The sequence below is a fragment of the Chiloscyllium plagiosum genome, chromosome 14 (assembly GCF_004010195.1).
Source record: "Chiloscyllium plagiosum isolate BGI_BamShark_2017 chromosome 14, ASM401019v2, whole genome shotgun sequence".
NCBI classification, from domain to species: Eukaryota; Metazoa; Chordata; class Chondrichthyes; order Orectolobiformes; family Hemiscylliidae; genus Chiloscyllium; species Chiloscyllium plagiosum.
The window spans coordinates 30,674,396-30,699,661 of NC_057723.1; the positions used below are offsets into that span (position 1 = coordinate 30,674,396).

The 25,266-nt window shown below is 39.8% G+C and overlaps 1 protein-coding gene across 4 annotated transcripts in view; it reads left to right on the plus strand.

Moving 5' to 3' along the window:
• Nucleotides 1–5,973: 5,973 nt before the first annotated feature.
• LOC122556597 (pterin-4-alpha-carbinolamine dehydratase 2-like) overlaps nt 5,974–25,266 on the plus strand; it is a 65,659-nt gene continuing 46,366 nt past the window's right edge. Inside the window, exons 1-2 of one of the 4 annotated variants that reach the window (XM_043703478.1) lie at nt 5,974–6,057; nt 11,417–11,548. Coding sequence is in view for 1 of the 4 variants with exons in the window: in XM_043703474.1 (XP_043559409.1) it covers nt 6,609–6,710; nt 11,417–11,548 (234 nt within the window). In the remaining 3 variants the exon portion in view is untranslated. Of the gene's footprint in view, nt 6,058–6,140; nt 6,333–6,373; nt 6,711–11,416; nt 11,549–25,266 lie in introns of those variants that run through there. The other 3 variants (XM_043703477.1, XM_043703475.1, XM_043703474.1) reach the window with 3 other exon arrangements.

Consider the following 25,266-nt stretch of genomic DNA (forward strand, 5'->3'; position numbering starts at 1 on the left):
TTATCTGGAAGCACTAGCTTTTGAAGCGCTGCTCCATCAGGTGGTTGTGGAGTATACCCCATGACCAATCGATGTAGGAGCAGTGCTCCGAAAGCTAGTGATTACAAATAAACCCATGGAACTACAACCTGGTGTTGTGTGATTTTTAACTTTGTACACCCCAGTCCAACACCAGCACCTCAAAATCATAAAAAATGGAAGGATTGCTAAAACTATATAAGGAACTCGTCAGACTACATCTTGAATACTGTGAACGATTTTGGTGCTGTTATTTAAGGAAAAATATAATGGCATTGCAGGCAGTATAGAGAATGTTCACCAGGTTGATTCTGGGTGGGGAGTGTGGTTGAGGGGGGGCCGATGGTGGGGATGAGGGGTGGTAGGGACAGTCTGGTGCAGTTCCGCTGCAGTAAGCAGAAGCAGTCCTTTCACCATGTGGAATCCAAAACTAGAGGAGCATAGGTTTAGGGAAAGAATTAAAAGGGACCCAAGAAGCAACGTTTTCACACAGAGGGTGCTGTATGTATGGAATAAGCTGCCAAAGGAATTGGTGGAGGTTGGTACAATTACAACATGTAAAAGGCATCTGGATGGGTATATGAATAAGAAGGTTTTATAGGGATATGGGCCAGTTGCTGGCAAATGGGACTAGATTAGATTAGGATATCTGGTCAGCATGGACGAGTTGGACCGAAGAGTCTGTTTCCATGTTGTACATCTTTATGATTCTATGACTCTAATGTTGAGTCTTATCAATCAACTGTGATCTCTGAATGGTGGAACAGACTCAATGCGCTGAACATCCTACTTCTGCCCCTATGTCTTATGGTCTTTCATTAAATTTAAGCTGATATTTTTCCATTCACATACAATTTGTGATTCCCTCATCTCTTGGCATGATGAGTCACCAATGCAGAGATCTTCCAGGTTACTACTACTTCCATCAGCATCTACTCAGTGCTAAGTCAATGCTGCCTGTGCTGGTTCAGTCAATGTTCATCAGATGGATGACAGCAGTCCACTCAAAGGGTTTCTAGCTAGTCAGCTAGCCACTTGGTCACCACCTGCTGAGAATCTATATCTCCACCAGAATGGCACTTGCAAATGAGATGTGAATATGGCCAGTAAAGAGGCCAGAGAAATGTAATTCTAATCGGGGATATAGTAGTCAGGGAATAGACAGAGTTCTCTGTGGTCAGAATTGAGTTTGAAGGCTGTGTTGCCTGCCTGTTGCCCGTTCAGACTATCTCCTCTGAGCTGCTGAGGAATGTGGAGTGGGAGGGGAAAGATCCAATTATCTCATGGTCCACATAGGTACCAAGAGTATAGGTAGAAAGAGGAAAGATGTTCTGGTGAGGGAACACAAGCAGCTAAGATTTAAATTAGAAAGCAGAACTAAAAAAGTGATAATGTCTAGATTACGACCTGAGCCATAAGCTAATTGGCATAGGGTCAATATGGTTAAATAGGTAAATGCATGGTTTAAAGATTGGTGTGGGAAAAACAGTTTCAAATTCACAGGACATTGACTAGATTAGATTGCTTACAGTGTGGAAACAGGCCCTTCAGCCCAACAAGTCCACACCGACCCACCGAAGCACAACCCACCCAGACCCATTCCCTTACATTTACCCCTTCACCTAACACTACGGGCAATTTAGCATGGCCAATTCACCTAACCTGCACATTTTTGGATTGTGGGAGGAAACCCATGCAGATACGGGGAGAATGTGCAAACTCCACACAGACAGTCACCTGAGGCGGGAATTGAACCCGGGTCTCTGGCACTATGAGGCAGCAGTGTTAACCACTGTGCCACCGTGCTGCGGCATTGGCACCAGTACTGGAGAAGTAAGGAACTGTTCTGATGGAATGGGCTCCATCTAAATCATGCCAAGATCCAGACTTCCAGCACATCACATCAGCCTGTAGATGGGGTTTCAAACTAAATAGTGAAACGTTGGTTCGGTTGCATGGAAAATTAAAAAATCAAAAGTAAAGGAGATATTAGAATTGCAGGTTAGTAATGGATTTGATTGTTAAATAACACATAGGCACAAAATGTGTGAATGTCATATTGTACTGAGGAATCATAAAAGTGCAAGGAAATTTGATAATAGAACAAATTTAAAGACTTTATGTCTTAATGCATGAACATGTGAGATAAGGTAGACAATGGACAATGCAAATCAAGGTAAATGAATATTATCTCATCGCCATCATAGAAACATGATTAAAAGATCAAAACTGGGAACTTAACATTCAGGGATATTTGATCTTTCAAAGAGACGGAGGGATGGTGGGATGCCGTTGTTAATAAGAGGTGAAATGAGGACAGTTGTGAAAGATGATCTAGGCTTCAATGATGTTGAGTTTATTTGGGCAGAGTTAAAAAACAACAATGGAAAGAAGACATTGGTTGAAGTAAGCTATAGACTCCCAAACAACAGCCATTTTGTGAGAAAATCTATAAATTAACAATTAATAGGAGTTTGGAAAAGGAATAAAGCATTAATTATTGGTGACTTTAATCTTCATGTTGATTTTGGTAAATCAAGTTGGAAAGCATAGCAATGACAATTCAAGTAATGAATTAGGGATAGTTTATTAGAGCAATATGTCATGGAGACAACCAGAAAGTACACTATCTTGGATGTGGCAATGAGGCATCTTAATAAATTACCTTAGAATAAAAGTCCCCTGGGAAATAATGATCATAAAAGGATAGAATTTTGTATTCAGTTTGAGAGTGAGAAATTCAGGTTGGAAACAACTGAGTTTAACTTAAAGGGAATTACAATGAAATCAGGTAGAGATAGCTAAAGTGAACTGGGTGGATAGGTTAGCAGGAATGACAATAAGCAAGTAGTTATACAGATTTAATGAGGTAATTCATGACTATAAGCAAAAATATATCCCATTAAGGGGGAAAGATTCTAATAGAACAATAAACTAATCATGGCTAAGTCAGGAAGTTAAGGAGAGTATTAAGTTGAAAGAAAAAGCATACCAGAAGACCAAAGTCAATGTCAGCCTCAACGACTGGGATAAGATAAGTATCCAGCAAAGGAGCACCAAAAATGTAATGAAGTTAGAGAAAATAAACTATGAAAGCAAGCTAGTGAAGAATATAAAAACTGACAATAAATATATAAAGATGAAGAGAGAGGTCAAAGTGAACATAAACTACTTGGGAAATGAATTTGGGGAGATGGCTTTGCAGAACAAGAAAATGGCAGAACATTTTAACAGATATTTTGCATCAGTCTTTCCAGTGGAAGATACTTCAAGCATTTCATTAATACTAAAGAATACAGGGGAGAAAATAAATACCATCGCCATCACTAAAGAAGGAGTATTGGACAAACTAACAGGACTTAAGACACACAAGTCCCCCAGCCCTGATGGCTTGCATCCTAGGATCCTAAAAGAGTAGTGTAATAATTATAATGAAATCAGCCAGATAGACCTCATAGAATATGAGTTCTTTTGGGGCTGTTAATCTGGTCCAATCAGGGATCCCTGGCTGATAGTGTCAGACATCCTGTTCATTCTGGGAGCTGGCTTTGAGGGAGCTGGATCAGTGTCACGGACTGTAAATCAAGGGTGACTTGGTGGTGGAATACCAGCCTTCGTGAAGTTACTTCAGTGGTGACAAGAGAAAAGTATGGTCCTGAAGAAATTCACTCGCAACAGTTGTCTTTGAGGTGCTGTGAGTGTTTCTGGCATCATGCCGTTATTCGAGAAGATTGACTTATTCGATCCTGCTGTGGAAGACTGGGCCCAGTATGTAGAAAGAATGTGATTTTTTTTCCAGGCAAATGACATTGAGGCAAATGAAAAACAATGAGTAATTCTCCTGACAGCTTGTGGACCTGCAGATTTTTTGGTTATTTGGTTATTGAGGCACCAGATACTAAAAACCTTTCAAGAGTTTTTCGGATTTAGTTAAAGAATATTATGACCTCAAGTCTCCTCTAATTCTGAGGTGCTATTGGTTTTAATCAGCAATCCAAGAACCAAGGGAATCCATATCAATGACTGACAGAGGAATGTGACTTTGGTTTAAATTTAATGAGATGCTGAGAGACCGTTTGGCAAATTTACTGTTGATCTTGCTCTTTGTGCACCTTCTCTGCAGCCAATATATTGTATTCTTTGCTCTATTCTATTACCATAATGTATTTTGTATGGTATGATCTGCCAATACTGCATGCAAAACAAAACTTTTCACTATACCTAGGTATGTGACAATAATAAATCAAAATGAATTAAAAATTTAACAAAGTTTAAGTCATGGGAGGCCATGGTATTGGAGGTAGTATATTGGTATAGATAGGGAATTGACTCATGGGCAGAAAACAATGAACGGAGATCAAGGATTCATTTTCAGATTGGCAACTCATGTCTAGTGGGGTTTCACAGGGATCAGTGCTGAGACTGCAGTTATTCACAATGTATATTAATTACTTGGAGGAAAGAAGTGAATTTACTTTAGCCAAATTTGCAAACCACACAAAAATTGATGGAAAGGCATGCTCAGAGAGGATACATACAGTTTACAGGGAGGAATTGATAGGTTAAGTAACTGGGCAAAAAGTTGGCAAATGGAGTATAATGTGGGAAAATGTGAAGTTGGGAGGACAAAAGAACAAAATAGTATTTAAATAGAGAAAATCTACAGAAAGCTGCAACTCAAAGGGATTTGTGGGTAGGTGTGCATGAAACACAGAAAACGAGCAGCAGATACAACAGATATTCAGGAACATTAATGGGATGTTGGCTCTTATTTCAAGAGGGTTGGAGTTTAAGAGCAGGAAATCTTCCTGCATCTGTAAAAAGTGAGCAGTTTTGGTCTCCTTATTTAAGGAAAGATATTGTTTCATTGGAGACAGTTCATAGAAGGTTTCCTAGGATGATCGCTAATATGAGGGGATTGTCTTATGAGTAAAGGTTAAACAGGTTGGGACTCTACTCTCTGGAGTTTTGAAGAATGAGGGATGATCACCGTAAACATATAGGATTTGTAAGGGACTTGGCAGGGTAAATGCTTAGAGCATGTTTCCCTTCATGGAACAGTCTAGGACCAAAGGGCATAGTCTCAGAATAAAGGGGTGCTGATTTAATACTGAGATGAGGAGGAATTTCTTCTCTCAGAAGGTTATGAGTCATTGGAACTCCTTGCCACATAGAGCTGTAGAGGTAGAGTGCTGGTGTATATTTAAAGCTGAGACAGATTCTTTATCAGTTGGGGAATCAAAGGTTATGGGGAAAGGGCAGGAGAGTGGATGTGGAATTAGCCATGATACTATTGAATGGTAGAGCAGACTCAAGGAGCTGAACAGCCTTCTCAGTTCCTGTTTCTTAGGTTTTATGGCAGATGTTGCCACTGACATTGATACAGGCAGGTAAAGCTGAAGCTCAGCTGGCTAAGAAAAGGGCTTAGTGGAGATAGGCCAATCAATCTGACACCATCTCAATACACTCCCTTCCCCTGCAGCAAGTAGACATTCATGTGCAGTGGGAATCATGAGCCACATTAGGCAATGTTGACCACTTAATTGTCTCCCGAGTCGAAAGATTACCAGTAAGAAGAATGTTTTCTGTCGACACTCTATGAACTGGCTCTTTTGCTTCTGGTGATTCTCTTCATTTAGTATTAGCTGCAAATAAGATAGATCTGGATTGAATTTGCAAATTGAAAACAAATTTGTGACGCAAATAAGAAATAACAGCAATCCTAATGCAGATTCCTGGAGAAATACTCTCAACTAATACTGGTCAGTCCACCATGTAAATGGGGAGAATGACCCAAAAAGGCTATTGATTCCTTTTCTTCCATTGCAGCAGTATAACACAACATTTAGAAAAGCTTGACATTTTTTTCAGAAAGTGCTGCCCTCCATGACATATTGGTTGAAATGTTTTATATGTTGTTATATGGACTGCAACTTTGGATTGTGTCCAGTTAGATGATCCCAACCAGACGGAAAGAGAAATGAAACACATTTTCCTAATCCACCTGTTTAGAGATATTATTGCACACCTCTGGAACAGGTAGGACTTGAACCAAGGCCTCTGGCTCAGAGGTATTGGCTTTGGTAAATTGAGGTTCAGAAAGGGAATATTAATTCGGGGTTTCTGTTCAGCGCTGTTTACTTGTAAATTAAAACATGAAGGCCACAACTAAATAATATATCATAGTTGGTATCTTGGTTAACGCTGGCTTATTAAAGTTGTACACATTTCGAGTCATACTTAAAAGCTGACCCGGTAGCCCGTGTTTCTCTTGGTGTGGTGAAAGGTGGCGGACGTTCCGGTGTTGTTGAGAGGTGGGATCATATGGTTAATCATTCCAGCCCAGGTCTAAGCGAAAGGACATAATGCGCAACTTGCTCCCTCTAGAGGGACGAGGAAACGATATAACGTCTTTGAAATCAACCCGATCTCTTTAAAAAAAACGAATCTTATTTTATACCATTGGTAACTAATGACTGTTTTTATTTTACGTATTTTTCGAGAAGGAAATTGAACGTCCCGTCCGTGACTGGGGACTTTGCTCGGTGAAGGCAGAACGCAGGGGGAGGCCGTGGGTTATTAGGAGAGCGATGAGCTGGTTAATGTTCAGCCATACGGCGGGGCCCAGAGTGCTGCATAGTCTCCTTTCCGTGCACTCTAGTGCTGCTTCCCTTAGACTGTCTTCAAAAATGGTACGTACCGGACTGATGCACATTGTGTTCAATGTTGCACTCACTGTGGGAGTGCGGACGCAGCATTCCGCTATCGTCAGTGCCTTTAGAGAAAACGAGGGCCTCGGATAGTCTTGTAGAGAAGTCCCTGTGAATCTGGTTTAACATAGATTACATTTTCACGGGTGAAGGAACTTTTCTTTTGCATCCTTGGCTTTTGTTTTCAATTTTTTTTTGCATGTGGGCTGTAGATAACTTGATGGTATTCAACTGGCGGCTGTCAGTTTAATACTACAGACACTAACTTGGCCAGAACTTCAAACGCTTTGCAAGCCAGTCACTGCTGAATGAACTGACCCGGGCCATAATAACGCCAGGGAAGTCTACAATTAGTTTCAGTACTTCTGTGCACAACAACTCTGCCGTTCCTAGTCTTTGCTGGGATGGCTGATCGAAATGCAACACGACGTTAGGATGGGTCAACCTTGGCTGTGATGCTGTGGTTTTTTTTGTGTAAACTGATGCACAGAGAAGTTACTATTCTCTATGACTGTGGAGCCTCCTTGACCTCCCTGCAGCCTTGGACACAATCAACCACAGCGTTTTTCTCCAAGGGACCTCTTCTTCTGCTTTCTAGTTGTTCCACTCTTGCCTGTCTTTTCATAGGCAAATTATTTTCAATAATTGTTTTGTTTTCTCCTACTGCAACCTATCCTTTTGAGTCCTTTTGAGAATCTATTCTTCTTCCTTCCTTCCTTCCTTCCATATGTGATTTGCTTTGCTACAGCATCTGTAGTCTTACAGTATCTTTGGCTGATTCGGATGATGTTTAACTATCTCTTCATTGCCTGTCCTCCCCCATTCCACTCTTACTGTATTTCTGGACTGTCTGATATCCAAGCATGTGTGAATAAAGTCATTATCTTCAGCCCTGTCACAAACTTGTACTCTTGCTATTAATTCCAGACTATGTTTTTAAACTTATTTACAAATGAGAATTGATGGCATTTATTGTCCAATGTTGCACTGAACTTAAATATTTAAGTATAAAAATATTATTATTTGACAAAAAATAAAGAATGCTCTATTTTAAATGGAAAGTAAAATACATAGAATAATTCAAAGAAACATACAGATGAGTGACCTGTAGATTGCAGAATTAATAAGCTGTTAACCCTGAAAAGCTACAACACAAAAGGTACAGTGTACTCTAAATGAATGTCATCTTTCCCATTTCAAAAGAAGTAAATCTGATTGGGTGCAGAATCAAGTTTTGTTCATTCTTGGTCTGGAACAATGCTTAGGCTCCCACATAATTATCCAAATTATTACCCTTCTTACTCCTGATTGATCAGTATTAGCTTTAATCTCTAATTGTTTGGATAGATTGTTGAGAGTAGTTTATGGAAGTGAGCTTTCTCACTTTACCTCACACACATGGAGTGGTACTTCAGGAGTTAATTAAACCCTACTGCCTTGCCCTTTTGGAGGGAGATGCCTGATGCACTTTACGGTTTTCCATGTGTTAGTCTGCATAACATATACTACAAAGAGTTGGTTCCTGCTCAGACAGGTGTCTTGAAGTTTACTAATAATATGAGCTATTTAAACAGCTAAAATATAGAGTCATAGTGTATAGCATGAAAACAGACTCTTTGGTCCAACTCGTCCATGCCGACCAGATGTCCTAAACTAATCTAGTCCCATTTACCAGTACTTTGCCATATCCCTCCAAACCCTTCCTATTCATGTACCTATCCTTTTTAATGTTGTAATTGTACCAGCCTCCACCACTTCCTCTGGCAGCTCATTTCATATATGCACCGCCCTCTGCTTGAAAAAGTTGGCCCGTAGGTCCCTTTTAAAGCTTGCCCCTAAGCCTTTGCCCGCTAGTTTTGGACTCTCCCAACCCAGGGAAAAGACCTTGCCTATTTACTTTTTCCATGCCCTTCATGATTTTATAAACTTCTGTAAGGTTACCCCTCAGCCTCTGACGCTCCAAGGGAAAACAGCCCTAGTCTATTCAGCCTTTCCCTAGAGCTCAAACCCTCCAACCTTGGCAGCATCCTTTGTAGATCTTTTCTGAACTCTTTCAAGTTTCACAACCTCCTTCCTATAGGGGGGAGTCTAGAATTGCACACAATATTACAAAAGTGGCCTAACCAAAGTCCTGTACAGCCACAACATGACCTCTCAACTCCTATACTCAGTGCTCTGACCAATAAAAGAAAGCATTCTAAACACCTTCACTATCATATCTACCTGCAATTCCGCTTTCAAGGAACTATGACCCTGCACTCCAAGGTCTATTTGTTTAGCAACTCTCAAACTTGCACATGTAATCTGAGTTCTGTGCTTACTGATGTTAGTGTATGTTACATACATGCATCTGACTAATTGAAAATATTAACTGACTGCTGAATATATTGAATCTAACATGGGTGACCGTTTACAATGGAAATGAGGCAAGTTTCATTCTTTTGGTGTGTGTTGTGAACTCCCTTCCTGAAAAGGCTGTGAAAATAGAGCCTTTCAAGGTTTCTAAGGCTGAGATGGGTGGATTCTTGGTGAGCAGGCAGGATTGCAGAGTTGGGGGTTAATTTCAGGGAATGTGGATTGAGGTTATAATCAGATCAATGGCAATTTTATTAAATGGTGGGGCCGGCCTGAGGGACTGAATGGCCTATATCTGTTTTTTTATTGCGATTACACAGAGTGGATATCTCTCTCTATATATATCATATGACATGTCTTAAAGATACAGGACTATCTGGGAAGAACCAATTCCATAAAACAATAAATCCTAAGGGATTTTTACACCCTGAGATGGAATATACGATTTTGCTTCTCATAGTTTGAACCCCAGGTTCTATCTTTCACAAATCCACTACTTTCATGATAACTAGATGCATTTGAAATTGGATTAAGACATTGCAGTTAATCAATGACCATTGAACACTTTACACTTGACTGTATTAAGCTTTCTGATGAATGGCTCTTGCCCGAAGCGTCAATTCTCCTGCTCCTCAGATGCTACCTGACCTGTTTTTTTCCAGCACTGCACTCTCGACTCTGATCTCCAGCATCTGCAGTCCTCACTTTCTTCTGTATTAAGCTTTATTTGGCCACCTCAGTAATTAAGATGAAAAGACAACATCATATTGAAACCCAATAATGAACATATTTGTGAAAATTTAGCATCCTGTGATGCATTGTGATTTCAAAAGAATCAAAATTTTGAGTCCACTTGATTTTGAAGGTGTGAAGCTATCACTTACAGGCAGTTCTAGGTTCAGAAGTCAATTTTACAGTTTGAACTTCTGTTTTATCCAGTACCCATCTGTGATCCGGCTCCCACAGTACTTCTGATGTGACCATTGTTTGTTGGCTAAGTGTTTATTGCAGGGCATTGAGAGAGGCAGTTAGGAATGGGCTATAATTGTTGGCCCAGCCAGTGATGCCTACATTCCATGGGATGTTTTTGGAGGATGGCACAGGCCAGGAGCTCAGGGTACTGTATTGGACACTTGATCTCCCATGGTCTGGCGATCCTGAAACTGCTGGATTATTGAGCTGCAAGTTTGTTAGTTGAATTCTGTTTAAGATTATGCCATCTTGTGGTGATTTTAAGATAATGCAGCAGAGCAAAGGCTTTTATTGCTGAATCATTTACATGCTCTGTCAAATGTGTCCATGATCTGCAAAAAATGATTCATAACCTTATTTAAAAGTTAAAAGTTTGTGAATTCACAGTTTTAATAAGTGTAAAATATCTGAATGCACGCTAACTTTGTAAGCTAGACCATCTCCTTGGGCATTGTGTTGTCATTTCTGCTCTCCTTTTTAATAAAAGTTGACCCCTTTATGATTTGCACATTAACTTATTTTCCTTTCTAAAGTAGTTGAATAAGTTGTCTCCTCCGAAGTTGTGGAGAAAATGAGGACTGCAGATACTGGAGATCAGAGCTGAAAATGTGTTGCTGGAAAAGCGCAGCAGGTCAGGCAGCATCCAAGGAGCAGGAGAATCGACATTTCGGGCATGAGCCATTCCTGAAGAAGGGCTCATGCCCGAAACGTCGATTCTCCTGCTCATTGGATTTTGCCTGACCTGCTGCGCTTTTCCTCCAAAGTTGTGCCCATCTTTCCTGCAATTTCTTGTTTAATTATCCTTCAGCAGGATTTTGTCATTGCATTGAAATGGCTGCAGTCTAAAATACCATTGGCAACCCTTGTAACTGTAATGTTGTTTTCCTCTTTGATTACCTTGACTATAATCCAGCTTCTGAAACAGTTGATCTCAATCCTTCACCAATGCTTCTTCTCCATTGCTCAGCTGAGGCATACATGTTTGGTTCCTCTCTTCCCTCCAGATATAACCGGACTGTGATGAATTGTTTTCACTTTATTTTCGCACAGATACTTGCAATGGGTGAACATTTTAATTAATTGCAGTGTTGGCAGTGTGAAACTTTAGTTCCTTCTCAAGCCTAATGTGGAGAAACCATTGCCTTGTCATGTCAAAGAAGGTAACATGGCATTAAGGTTCAAATGGAATGTCATTTTATGTTTTTTCTTTTTCATTATACACAATCCTTAATGTTACTAAACATTCTTATTTATATCTTTATAAATTACTATTACAACATTTGCCATTTTGTTTTATAAATTACTGTAAACTTAACGAAGTAGGCAATGCTCATAATACCTTGTGCTTGACGTTCTTTTAGGCTTCACAGTCCCAGTGGTTAACTCCAGAGGAAAGGGAACAACTTCTTCCAGAATTAAAAGCAGCTGGATGGGGGCAAGTTGAAGACCGGGATGCCCTTTTTAAAGAATTTTCTTTCAAGAATTTTAACCAGGTACAGTATTTTTGTAATGTAAAATAGTTAGCATGGCTTAACTGTAATCTTCTCAACAAACATTGAATTTCTGCCAGAGGGAAAAAGAACAGAATTTTATTATTTGGGTTTGATGAGCAGCTTCAAGTCTCTCTGAACAGCTTTGAGTGAATCATTCAGTAGTCACTAGAATGAAATGAATAATGTCTTGTATCGAAAGAATGTGAGATTGAAATTCATTCTGATAATTACAGTGAAAAATTAAGTCTGAAAACAGGTGATTTGAGATTTTTATTTATGGTAAAACTTATTGGAAAATCAGCCTAAAGGTTCTTTGTAGCTGAGAAGCTTTATACAATGGAGAACCTCCAGCTTTTGGATTTAAAATTAACTAAAACCAATGGAATGAAAATCTTCTCTCATTTGTATTAGTGGTTACTGTTGGCTGATGAGCTCCATGCATCTTGCCTTATTGGCTAATCTCAACGCGTGTTACATCCAGCTGCAGTATTCTGTGATGATGGGAAGAAATGCACCTAGTTGTACTCTTCATTCCTGTTTGAACATAGGAGTCTGCAGCAAAAGGAAAGATTGAACTCCGCTCATTTGGAGTCATTAGAGGAAACTTAAGTTTTTTTTTCTGCTCAGAATAGGCAAGTTATTGGAGGGTTGAGTTTGCCAGTGGATCTTTAACTGACTGAATTGTTTGTAGCTTCAAGCAAAGTTAGATTTTAAAAAAGGTTTCTTACCTCTGTTTCTTGTGAACTTTATTAATTATTTGTGTTTCAAAGTCTTAATGGCATATGTGGCGTATATGATCAAGTATCAAATTTGGCTCTAATTATCAATGTCATTCAGAATGGGACATAGAATCATACAGCATGGAAACAGGTCCCTTGTCCAACTTGTCCATGTTAACCAGGTTTCCTAAACTGAACAAGTCCCATTTGCCCGTGTTTGGCCCATATCTTTCTAAACCTTTCCTATCCATGTACATGTCTAAATGTCTTTAAATGTTGTAATTGCACTCATCTTTATGACCTCCTTGGAAACTCATTCCATATATATATATATACACCACCCTCTTTGAAAATATTGCCCCTCAGGTCTTCTTTGAGTCTTGCGCTTCTCACCTTAAATATATGCCCTTGAATGTTATCAGATATTTCTTGTTCCTGGAATTGGTACTAGCTGCAGTAGCACATACTGTTAAACTGAATGTAACTTGGCTGTTCATGGAAATATACACCTTTTTACAGTATTGCAGAAAGACATTTCCAGGATGTTGGTCCTATATAATTGAACTGCCCTTTGATATTCCTTTTGCATTTAAGACATATCTTCACGTATATACCAGGAGTAAAGGTGATACTTTATCTTTATCTCAACAATTCTGCACCTAATAAATAGTCTATAATCGAAAGACAAAACATTAAAATCTCCGGCTAAAAAGGTTGGTGGGGTTATTGGATAAAACTGGGGTCATTCATATCTCTTCACAGATGGAAATATTTTGCATCAGTATTTACTGTGGAAAAGGATATGGAAGATATAGACTGTAGGGAAATAGATGGTGACACCTTGCAAAATATTCATATTCCAGAGGAGGAAGTGCTGGATGTCTTGAAACGCATAAAGATGGATAAATCCCCAGGACCTCATCAGGTGTACCCTAGAACTCTGTGGGAAGCCAGAGAAGTGATTGCTGGGCCTTTTGCTGAGAGATTTGTATCATCGATAGTCACAGGTGAGGTGCCGGAAGACTAGACGTTGGCTAACGTGGTGCCACTGTTTAAGAAGGGTAGTAAGGTCAAGCCAGGGAACTATAGACCAGTGAGCCTGACGTTAGTAGTGGGCAAGTTGTTGGAGGGAATCCTGAGGGACAGGATGTACATGTATTTGGAAAGGCAAGGACTGATTAGGGATAGTCAACATAGCTTTGTGCGTGGGAAATCATGTCTCACAAACTTGATTGAGTTTTTTGAAGAAGTAACAAAGAGGATTAATGAGGGCAAAGTGGTAGATATGATCTATGTGTACTTAAGTAAGGCGTTTGACAAGGTTCCTCATGGGAGACTGATTCGCAAGGTTAGGTCTCACAGAATAAAGGGAGAACTATCCATTTGGATACAGAACTGGCTCAAATATAGAAGACAAAGGGTTGTGGTGGAGAGTTGTTTTTCAGACTGGAGGCCTATGACCAGTGGAGTGCTGGGTCCTCTACTTTTTGTTATTTATATAAATGATTTGGATGGGAGTATAAGAGGTACAGTTAGTAAGTTTGCAGATGACACAAAAATAGGAGGTATAGTGGACAGAGAAGAGGGTTACCTCAGATTACAATAGGATTTTGATCAGATCGGCCAATGGGCCGAGAAGTGGCTGATGGAGTTTAACTCAGGTAAATGTGAGGTGCTGCATTTTGGGAAAGCAAATCTTAGCAGGACTTATACGCTTAATGGTAAGGTCCTAGGGAGTGTTGCTGAACAAAGAGACCTTGGAGTCCAGGTTCAAAGCTCCTTGAAAGTGGAGTCGCAGGTAGGTAGGATAGTGAAGAAGGCATTTGGTATGTTTTCCTTTATTGGTCAGAGTATTGGTACAGGTGTTGGCCGGTCATGTTGCAGCTGGACAAGGCATTGGTTAGGCCAGTGTTGGAATATTATGTGCAATTCTGGTCTCCTTCCTATCGGAAAAAAACTTGAAAGCGTTCAGAAAAGACTTACAAGGATGTTGTCAGGATTGGAGGATTTGAGCTATAGGGAGAGGCTGAACAGGCTGGGGCTGTTTTCCCTGATGCTGAGGCTGAGGGGTGACCTTATAGAGGTTTACAAAATTATGAAAGGCGTGGATAGGGTAAATAGGCAAAGTCTTTTCCCTGGGGTTGGGGAGTCCAGAACTAGTGGGCATAGGTTTAGGGTGAGAGGGGAAAGATATAAAAGAGACCTAAGGGGCAACAATTGGTGCAACTGCAACATTTAGAAGGCATTTGGATTGTTTTATGAATAGGAAGGGTTTGGAGGAATATGGGCCAGGTGTTGGCAGGTGGGACTACATTGGGTTGGGATATTTGGTTGGCATGGACGGGTTGGACCGAACGGTCTGTTTCCATACTGTTCGTCTCTATGACTCCAGTAGACATTCATATTTTCGAAATATTGAATGGTATGTTCATATGAAAGAAATAAGACTGATTCAGCACACATACTTGCATGTTTTGCTGAGTTTTATTTTCTAACCTAGCTATGGTAGATGAAATAAAATGGAACACATGTTGTACAAGTCTTTATCTCAGCTATGGCAAAATTAGATTAATAGAAGATATTTTAAAGATTCTGTTTCAAATTACTTTACAATTAAGCCTTGCAAACAAAATTTAAGACTGCAAATTTAATGTATTTAAAGACTGATACTGATATACTCTGTAAACTGGCTTGGTTGGGGGTGGGGGGGAGGATCTTTGGTGATTGGATGGTTGCTAGCATCACATAACATGAAGAAAAAGCTGGTGGAAAGTTGTATGCAGTACAATAACCAGGACCCAAACTGCGTAAATCTTGATGCAGAAAAAAATGAAGTCAGCAGCATACTGGAGATAGCACACTTCATACAGTTCTGTTTACCATATTACAGGAAGGATGTGATCATATTAGAGAGGGCACAGAAGATATTGTGAGAATATTTCCAGGAATTGAATATTATAGCTATGAACGAAGATTTGGATAGATTAGGGTTAATTTCTGTAAAATACCAGAAACTAAGGGTGGTATGAGTATACCTCCAACGGGATGTTTTACTTGATGTAACAGTCCTTCTTTAATCCTCAGTCACATAGGAAACTGTGTGAATATCATAGTGTTGAAGAATCCGTGCTTCTAGCAGGGTGCCATGCTTCATGTGATCTGAGGCAAAATTGTGTTTTTTCTTTCCTTATTCATTCACAGGATGTGAGTATTGCTGGCTAGATCAGTATTTATTGACCATCCCTAAGGGTTGCCCAACTCAGAGGGCTGTTGAGAGTTAACCACGTTGCTATTGGGTTGGAGTCACATGAAAGGACATTAGTTAACCAGATAGGTTTCTCGACAATCGACACTGGTTTCATGGTCATCATTAGACTCTTAATTCCAGACTTGTACTGATGTCAAATCTCACCATCTGCTATGGCGGGATTTGAATCTGGGTCCCTGAAACATTACCAGGGTGTCTGGACTAACAGTCCAGTAATGATACCACTGGACCAACGCCTTGCCAAATGTGTATGAAACCTTTATAGCCTCAGGTTACATGTGATGGTACAATGGTGATATCATGAATGTGTCTAGTAAAGGTACACTGACCATGTGACATAGCACAACAAAGTTCTAATTGCGGTGTGCAAATTATGAAGACCTAATAGAGAAAGGAGAGATCAATAATACAGGGACATATTTTTAAAGTAATTGGCAGTTGTAGTAGAGAGAATTGAGAATTTTTGTTATTGGTGGTATTGAATTTGCTGCCCGAAAGGTTGGTAGAGGCAGAAAAACTTATTTAGTAAAAATACTTGAATAATATTTCTGCCTTTTTAAAAATTACGCCTATTTTTCTAATGAGTTTGTTCAGACATGTCATTGCACACATCTGGAGCAGGTGGAATTGAACCTGGGCTTCCTGGTCCACGGGTAGGGACACTACCATCGCACCACTACAATGGTGTCTTAAATTTGCAGGAATTGAATGACGAGGTCAGATTAATTGATTTGCATAAATGTCCTAAGTCCATTAAGTTAGCTCTATCAACCTGTCTGATACCTGTGCCATCTCTCTGGCTGTCTCCTTGCTCCTCAGACAGGAAGATGCTGGGATTTGTAACTTTTATACAGCTTGTCACCTCTCGCCTCCAATTCTAGAATCCAGTGGAATATTTATAAGCAGCTTTGACTCCGCCTCCTCATTTTAGTAATACTGCTCTGTGAGATCATTTTAATCTAAATTTGAACCTGGGCCTACCTCTTTTATTTTGGGTAAAATAGAGGAATAAAGTGACCGGCCCTGAATCCGACCTGATGACAAGATGGGTAGTTTGGTTGATAAGGTTAAGTGGGGGTGAGGAGCAAGTTAGTTTACTGAGGAAATGGTGTGAAATGTTCACACTTGTAGACATTGACAGAATCATCTCTGCTACCTATGTCTTAGTCCCCATATCTCAGGGCGGTGTGAGGAATATCTGATTTTGGAAACAGTTATACTCTAAACTCTTTATTTCATGATAGAATGGAATTGGGTGGCTAACAGATAGATAATTAACGTACTTAACTTGCTGCAAGACCCATGTGGTTCACTGTGGAGATGGTGCTATGGAGATGGGCTTTGAGACAATGGCATAGCAAAATGTTGTAATGTTGCCTTAAAGTCCTTTCTAAGATATCAATGAACCTGATGGAAATGTGTCAGTCTATTGGAATCTGAGTGAGAAAGGCAGCTAGGCAGTCTTTTTCACCAGATAAAATTACTTTGGGGAGCTCATTTTTTCAGGTTGAACATATCTAGATTGTGAGGAGTTAAACTGGGGTGGAGGATACACCTAGGTTTCTTCAGAGGGAGGAATCTCCAGGGTAACCCTCACTTTGAAAATCAGTTCAGAGATTAGATATTATCTGGATAGAAAAGGAAAAATGAAGCAAGTCACCCAGAGCAGAGTGTATCTCTGAGATAGTTCTCAGGGACTGAAGTGCCCATTTAAGAGACAGAGTAAATTGGAACAATAGAGGGGAATTGTTGCTCATTTTAAAAGTTAAAACTAGTTTTAGTAATCTAAAGTTTAAATTACAGACAAAGTTATGATTTAATCAATGTTGTTTTTGAACTTGATTGTTACAGTTAAAGTCTTAAAACTTAAAATCTTGCCACATGATCCTCACTGTCACTGCAATTCTAAAATTTTTCTCAAAGCGTTTGGTCTCCACATGGATATTATCAATAGCTACATTCCTTCTCAAATGTCATTACTGTCGACTAACATGCAATCCCAAGTAAATAATATGCAGAACAAGAAAAATTTTTAAAAGTCTGCTGCTATTATCAGGTATGACTGATTTATAAATATGTTTTATTCTATCAACATTTTTAATTCAAATCTATTGAGTTTCTTTGTGACAAAGCAGGTAATCTGTGAACAAATCAGGATATGCTGGTGTTACGTTTTTTAAAAAAAAGTCTTCTCATATTTGACTCTTAATGTTAGCAAGCTTCTGAAATACCTTGGGGCTTTCTTTAGCGTCACAATAACTGTTGTACATAGCTTGATAATGAGACACTTGCATTTTATAACGCTTTACTTTTGGACATCTCAAAGCATTTTACAACCAATAAAGAGCTTTTTGAAGTGTATTCACAGTTGCAGTGTAGGAATAAATGTTCTGGACATCGAGGGCAACTCCTCTGCACTTCTTTAAAATACTGCCGTGGAATCTTTTTTATCCATCCAAGAAAGAACACAGGCCATGGTTTCACATCGCCTCTGAAAGGTACTGGAATGGAATCTCAAACTTGAGTGTTGTGATTGAGCCCAGTCCATGTGACTCAGAAATGACAGTGATACCAACGGAGCCAGACTGAGGGAGTGAAAGGAAAAATGTTTGTCTTCAAGTTCTTTCATTAGAATATCACGTCGCCATCACTGGTCAAACCATCAGTTGCAGGGGGAGTCAGACATTTTGCAAGCATGGGAATTTCAAAAGGATTAGCTGTCTTTAGATTTTTTATTCCCCATGGCAAATTGTTTCAGGATTTTGTGATAGGAAATAAATATCTGAGGCTTGCAGGAAATGGCTGTGAATATCATAAATATCCATGTAGCCACTGAAGTAGAACCCTTCCTAAATTTTGATCATGCCAGAAAATAAAACCGAAGTGATACATCTGTGGAATGCATTGGCTTTCTAGTAATGTGTTAAGAGTTTGAAAAATTAAACTCTGTCTGCATATGTGGCAAGACAGATGTATTTATATAATGTATTATCAAAATGATTCCATATGAATAAATTATTCTTGTCCTGTATAGTTACCTTTTTCTTTGTAGATAAGCTTGCATACAATTCTCAGGGTCCCATAAACAACCTTAGTTCTAGAATCACAGGTAACGTACCTTGTGCACATGTTTGATTAAATATGCTTCTTGGTTTAAGATTGAAATTGCCGGGGAAATTTGAGATGGATGTAGTCTAATCCAACCTTGCATATGTGGCGATAGAGAAATTGTAAAAGCTAAGATTGTTCAGGAGCAGAGCTGCTCTTCTATAGACCTGTGGTAAAACCATGTTTTATATTGAAAAATTCATTCATTCACTCTTACTCATTCCCTCCCTCTATGCTGGAACCTTTGACCAACTGTAGCCTACAAATTCTAATTCCATTAACGAAAATCGGGCTGTCCAGGAGAATCCATCAAGGACAATAGCCTTAGAGGAATATAAATAACTCCACCCCCTAATCCACTCATAAGGTATCCAAATATCAGCTGTTTTAGAGTCACAGAGTCATAGAGATATACAGAACAGAAACAGACCTTTCGGTCCAACTCGTCCATGCTGACTAGATATCCTAACCTAATCTAGTCCCACTTGACAGCATCTGGCCCATATGCCTCTAAACCCTTCCTATTCAGATACCTTGTAAATGTTGTAATTATTCCAGCCTCCACCATTTCCTCTGGCAGCTCTAAACCTTTAGATGCCATTTCTTCACACAATGGATCCTGGCTGTGAAAGGAACTCTTCCAACCATTAATCTGGAATTGGTTTGCTGTGATAATCTTTGGGTAATCAGGAGGTGAGAGGGAGGGTGATATTTTCTCCAGATCGGGGAATAGAACTTGTAGGGACACTGGAGAAGCACTCTCTCTTTTTCCCAGTATCTGTCCTGCAAGCTTGAACTCTGCCTTCTTTTATTAGCTGTATGTCATGGGTAGCATTCGAAAGGCAAGTAGAAGTATTCCATCAGCGTTTTTAAATTTTTCGTTATTTAAATCATTCATATCCATACATGATTGACTTTTCTACTCTGGAATTTTAAACAACTTAATATATCTTTCCAATTTGTAATTTACATGTCTATAGCAATGTTTGTGAATTATCGGATGCATAAGGGTTAGTGTTCTTATTATTTTTATTTATGTTTGGTTATGAGTATGGGAAGTACTGCTCCTGTTTTAAACACTGCAGGAAAGCTTTACAGTCAGAGTGATAAACTAGTTAAACATCCAATGAATTAGCAAGCAAATCCTTTTTATAAGAAGTTAAGGGAGTGGAGAAAGAACAGAGGCATCCTGACTCTTCTCACCTGGAACAAATGATGCATGGCTGAAGTATATCTGTGAGTTATTTGGCCTATTGTCTGTGATAGCTGTGAAAGAGCTGTCCAGTCTAATCCCAGTCTCTGGATTTTGCTGCAATCCATGGGGTTTGCAGCAGTTTGCATATCCAAACATGTTTTAGATACAGTAGTGTTTCTGCATGTATTATCATTTCAAGCAGAGAGCTACAAAACTTTCTTCCATGCTCTGGGTGAAAATAATTCTTCTCCTATCCAATCCTTCTACCACTTACTTTAAATCTATGTTCTTTACCTATTGGTCACTTTCTGTCAGTATGTGTCTTTGAAGACATCAACAGGCTGACTTGTTCCATTGAGCAAAGGATGCATGCTAGTGTAGTATGGTGCTGAACTGTGCAGTCTTGAGCAGAACAGTTTTTGTTTCTTTGTCTGTGTTGAGTTAACTTGGACAGCCAAGGCTGAAACAATCACAGAGAATACTCAACTGTGGAGCATCTGTGGAAAAGGAAATAGTTACTGTTTCAGTATTTCCACTCAAAAACATTAACTCTTGTTTCATTCTCCACAGGTCCTGCCAGGTCTGAGTTTCTCCGATATTTTCTTTATTTTAGATTTCCAGTATCCACAGCATTGTGCTTTTCTAACCACAGAAAGGTACTTCGGTTGACTCTGCGTTTTCCGAATGCAGACTTTTATCCTGATTGCCATTTAAAAACTTTTACTCCAATTTGTACTGGCATAATTGAATTGTCTGCTGTCCATCTTCAGTTGCACCTCTGCCTGGTTGAGATAACAAGGCTTTTTGAATTACTGACCTCAGAATGGTTTTAAAATAACATTCTGTAACCTTTCAGGTTAATTTTTTTTGTCTTGTTCATTGCTTAAAGTATCAATATGTCTATGTTATGAAAGGAAACGAAGCCACGAGGCTCTCATTTTAGACAAATGTGGTCTTGGCAAGTGAATCTTTTGCTAATTATCAAAGGCAGGGTGATGATTGGTTGCAGGTGTAACCCACATGAATGGTATTTGACCCTTCACCTTAAGCTAAATAAATTTGCTAATGTTAATCAGGGTTTTGTTAAATTATAGAGACTAATAATAAAAGTATGATAAACTTTTTTTTCATATGGGCATAAACTATTTTAACCATTCTCAGTACAACTTGAAAAGATTTGAATTTGTTTTGGAAAAGACCTTGCAGTTTTTGATAAATCCTCTTCCAGATAGAGTATTCTGACATTTAGAACACTGTTGCATACATTTTGGGTGTCTTCTTGAAGTCGTAATTCCATCTTACCCTTATTGTTTGCTACTCTCCTTGCCAATATTTTCAATGCATTACAAAGCTGAAGGCAATGAGTTTTCATTCTATGTTGTTTTTTTTTTGGCTGATGCTTGTAGAAGCTCACAGGCCAAATTTGACATGTAGGCAAGAGCTCTTTATAATTTTGTTTTACTGTAACTGCTCTTGTCTATTTTAATTAGCTTAAACTAAGTTACATTTTCTTGAAGTTTTAAGCCATAATCTTGTTGATGGCCAATTCCAGTTCCAAGAACTAAAACAACTTGAAGTTGACCAGAAGCTTGAAATTACACTGTCGGAGAATGTACTATAAAATGCGTTTTCAAGTTTTATTTGAAATTTGTCTCTACTGGAAATGTTTTTCATCCTTTTTAAAAATGGAATACCTGGACTAAATAGAGAATTGATACTTAGACATGCACTAGTAGTTTTCACACTTTTGCATAATAATGTTATTTAAGTGGGTTTTATTTTTGAAGTGTCGAAATTGATATTCTAAAGTTGTATTTTTGGTGCTTTAGACTACATTAGTGAACCAGCCAGAAAAAGGTAAGGTATAGGATGTCACTTGCCTCTGAGGTAATGTATAGCTGTGATACCTACAGTCAGTGGGGGTAGGGAATGCCTGATATAAGACTCCTCAACCTGTTCAAGGAAGATGCCACTGAGCTGAGAGATGAGCAAATGAATTACGCTTGTACTAAAGGAGAGATTGGATATCTACATCGTTCTAGTGTGAACAGTTAGTCCGACCTTCATGTTAAGCACTAACACTTAAATTAAATCTTGGGTAAGGGTGGTGGCTGACAACACTAACAGGTCTTTATTTTTCTCTATAGTCTTCAGATCCTACTCCCAAACCAAGACTAGGGACATAAGATTTCTAGGCCCATTGCTAACAGCACCTCACAGCACACCTCTGAGATGAAGCAGCTGAGGTACTGCAAGTATCATCAAGACATTTGCTCTCCACCCTCCCTAGTGCAAAACCATTCAGGCTCAGAGTCACATTCTGGTGAGCACAGCACAGTCAGAGGAGGTGTGGTGAGCAAGCCCCTGCTGAACTCATTATAAATTATGATCTTCTGGACTCAGCCATTAATGAGATAATAATAATAGTAATAATAATAACAGAGGTAAGAAGGGGACTCTCAGGCAGAGGTGCCAGGGACTGGAGCACAGTACGGAGGAATCTGCTCAAGTTCTGTCAGATGCTGTGACTACGGCATTGGTACACATTCTACCCCTGTGGACTGCTGGTGGGACCAGCAGAACTATTGGTATCTGCTGAATATGCGCTAAGATAATCACTTCATGGATGCTTTCATTCACTGACTAGTTAAAGGATCTTAACTTCCCACCAGGTGTACCATCCCACCAAGTGATGACAGTGCTGCCATTGTGCATTGGCGGAGAGAAAGAGTGACTGATCTGCATTTTGGGATTGTCCTCTCAGGACACTCCATTAGTGCCCTGTGGCACCATCTCCCCTTTGCCAAAACCCTAAATGCCTTCATTATACTGATGCTCTGGCCAGGAAATTTAATGTCAGAATGTTATTGGGGCAACAAAAATGTATTTTAAACAAAGGGGAATCAGCAATCAAAGTATCTTAATGTTTATTATTTTAAAAACACAAATTCCCTTGAATGACAGGAATGCCTGTGTACTACATTGGCTGGTACTTGAGTGCCCACAGATGTTCTTGCAAAATTAGTTGCTGTTCAGTCTAGCCATTGTCACGATCTTTTGGGCCTGTTAATCTTGTCTCACTCCTGCTATTGCTACCTTGTCATTTTCATCTTCAAGGTTGGCTCCTTCAGAATCCTCCTCTTCCTCCTCCAAGGAGACAGGTCTATTTCCCCTCTTCTAAGTTGTCACTGCTGTTGAGCTGAGATGCACAGGATGAAACAAGCAATCAGTAATCTGGAGATCCAGTCTGATAAGTACTGGGGGGGGGTCCAGGCAATGGAAGTGCATCTTCTGAAGACCAACTGTGTATTCATTGATGGCCTTGTGAATGCATGGATGGCATTGCTGTATTGTTCAGTGCACTCTGGGGGTTGTGCACTGGAGTCATTAGCTGTGGCCTCTGGTGAGATGGGGGTACCCATTGTCATCCACAAGCCAGACCTGGAGCTGAGGGCAGCTAACATTCGAGGAACCTTGGAATGAAACACAAGTGCAATGACAGCTCCCTGGATAGTAGCCACATACCTGCAGGAATTGTTGCATGTTGTCACAAATGTGTTGCACACTTCAGGGAGTGAAGCCGCTTTTGTTCAGGGATCTGGTTGGATGATGCCAGGAGCTCTGGCAACTTGTATGTAGCTGAGCATTCTTTGTGTCAGAGGGTAGCCAGCAATGGCTACAAATCTTTCGGCTCTGGAAGCTTGGTAGATGTACATGGTGAACTGGACAAACTGTATAACATGGTGGAGGCGGAGTACTGCAGATGCTGGAGATTAGAGTCAAGGTTAGAGTGTTGCTGGAAAAGCACAGCAGGTCAGACAGCATCCGATTTTTCAGCACCACTCTAATCTTGAAACAGTACCAACATCCCTGTGAATGGTTTTGTTTAACTCCGTTAATGCACACGAGACCATGGTTGAGGTTTGAGAGGTGGAAATTCATTGTAGCTGTGATCTTCAACACCAATGGCGCTGTGCTGCCTCCTAAAATGGCTGCATACTTTCCTGCAGGAGGTGGGAAATGTCAGTAATGGTTTCTTTTGTCTGTGAAGATATCTCCGACACTACCTTTCTTTCACCTACAGGTCACTGGAATGCCTTTGGTACACCCTTTCTCAGTGCCCTAGTTGATAGCATTGGTTCTCCTGTTGATGTGCTGCCAGCCCTCCCACAGCTGCAGCCCTCTGAGCCTCTTGTCCTTGATTCTTTGTTGTTCTTCCCTCCTTCTATTCTTTCTCCTTCTGCTTCTTCATCACAACAAAGCTGATGCACCTGTTAGGTTAAGTTGCTCGCACATCTGAAAGCAAGATTCCTGTTAAACTTTGCATGGCGGTGGCTTCTGAAATCTAAAGTTAATGCAGTTGACAATGCGGAACTCCAGAGTGGCCTCACAGCCTAGAGGGAGCATTGCATTTAAATACTGAACTGTGGCGAAATATCAGGAATAAGGTGTCTATTTTCCATTTGAGTCGTTGACATTGTCATTGTAACCTATGAGTCCTGATCAGGTTGTCACATGTTGGGTGACAGCTTGCTCGACAAACCACGTCTATTGTTTTCCCCTTCCTGATGCATTCATATGCAACATCTTTGTGACCTTTTACCTTTGCATGTGGTGATCAGCGCACTGTATGGAAAACAACTCATGGTTTTCCGAATTATCTCCTGTGGTGCAGCCTTAAGACGTTGGAATATGCAGTCTGTGGTTCCATGCCCATGCAATTGGTTTTTATATGCATAGACCAAGAGTGATTCCTACATACAAACACAAGCCAGCACAATCAAAGTTGCTAGTAATTGTTAGATGCCACTCTTGTCAAGTTACTAAGTACATGTATTTCCTGTTCCTTGCTAACAAGATTGCACCAGTGTCGGCTGGGTCCTGATAAGAATTCGTAACATGTTAATGAATTCAAAACAGGTTCCCAGTAATAAAGATGTGAAATGCCTGAAAGCTTCTGAGAACTTAATTGCAAACTTCAAGCTGCCATCAGGAAACTGAATATTTACCTCTCATCCAATTAAGTTCTCCTTGCCAGCACATCTACAGGCTTCTGAGGACACAGGATGGGATGTCCTGGAAGATTCCAGCCAAAATTTTAGTATTTATTTTTGCCAACTATCAGACGTTTCAAAATTATGCTTTTTAAAACTCTTTCCTCTTTTAATGTGATCACACATATTGGGCTGCTAAGCTGAGCGGCCTGCATCAATCCCTGACTCTTTCTGATTTAAAGATAGTGATTCAGGAATGAATATTTGACTCTGAACTGATGGAGTAGATTCTGGATCAATGGTGCTGGAAGAGCACAGCAGTTCAGGCAGCATCGAGGAGCTTGAGCAAAATCAACGTTTCGGGCAAAAGCCCTTCATCAGGAATAAAGGCAGAGAGCCTGAAGCGTGGAGAGATAAGCTAGGGGAGGGTGGGG